This window comes from Telopea speciosissima, unplaced genomic scaffold (genome assembly GCF_018873765.1).
Source record: "Telopea speciosissima isolate NSW1024214 ecotype Mountain lineage unplaced genomic scaffold, Tspe_v1 Tspe_v1.0536, whole genome shotgun sequence".
Lineage (NCBI taxonomy): Eukaryota > Viridiplantae > Streptophyta > Magnoliopsida > Proteales > Proteaceae > Telopea > Telopea speciosissima.
In genome coordinates, this window is record NW_025317872.1 from 23,931 (window position 1) to 24,940 (window position 1,010).

Sequence of the window (1,010 nt, forward strand, 5' to 3'; positions counted from 1 at the left end):
GGGTTTTCACTAATCGCCATTCGGCTTGCATTTTGTGGTCTGAACACAATTCTGATCTACTCGCAGGAGCACATCGGACAAGTACAACAGAAATTGGCACAAAATTATTTGATGATCAATAGAAATGTCTTAAACTCCCTCACCCCATCGATTATCTCAACCTAACAACATTGACAAGTTCTACCTTAAAGAGACCAAGATGCATTCATAGATTACATAAAGTAGGATTTCAATTGTAGAGTGTGAGGTCAGATAACCTATGTGATGGGATTGCGAAAAGGGGTCTTGCCTTCTTTAATTCCAAACCAAATTTATCTGACATATCAAGCTCCACACCATTTGGCAATTTCCACTGGAATGAATGCAAAACTGATGCCAATAGGTATGGTACCATTCTTTCTGCCATAGGGATTCCTACACAAACCCTTCTTCCTGATCCAAACGGAATATATCGAAAATCTTTGCCATTGAAATCATATTCATCACGACCCGATCTCAAGAACCTCTCCGGCTGGAACTCCAAAGGGTTGTCCCAAACCATAGGATCCCTCTGTATAGCCCACGCATTCACCATTACTTTGGAGGCCTTTGGAACCATAAAGCCGCCTACGGTGCAAGATGCACTTGGGCATCGAGGAACCAAGAAAGGAGCAGGTGGGTGAAGACGCAGGACTTCCTTCACCACTGCATGCAGGTAATGCAATTTAGGCAAATGAGACTCTTCCACCATATTGTTCAACCCCACTACCTCTTCTAGCTCTTCTTCAGCTTTCTTCATTATGCGTGGGTGTTTCAATAGCTCAGCCATTGCCCACTCCACTACGCTCGATGTTGATTCAGTTCCAGCCACTAACATGTCCTGTGAATATATAAAATTTAGTGTATCAGGAAAGTGCCCCTTTCATCATTCAGCCAATTTAAGTAATCCGTTAGGGGTGAAATAGGGTTGTGTTTTTTTAAACCCTAGATCAATCTTGAGTCCTCTTTAGTTCAGTCCAAGTTCAATTCGA

General features: G+C 42.5%; 1 protein-coding gene across 1 annotated transcript; it reads right to left on the minus strand.

Moving 5' to 3' along the window:
• Nucleotides 1-229: 229 nt before the first annotated feature.
• On the minus strand, nt 230-856 carry LOC122648189 (geraniol 8-hydroxylase-like). Its single transcript, XM_043841439.1, has one exon. The coding sequence runs from the start codon at nt 854-856 to the stop codon at nt 230-232; it is 627 nt and encodes a 208-aa protein (XP_043697374.1).
• Between the last annotated feature and the right edge of the window lie 154 nt (nt 857-1,010).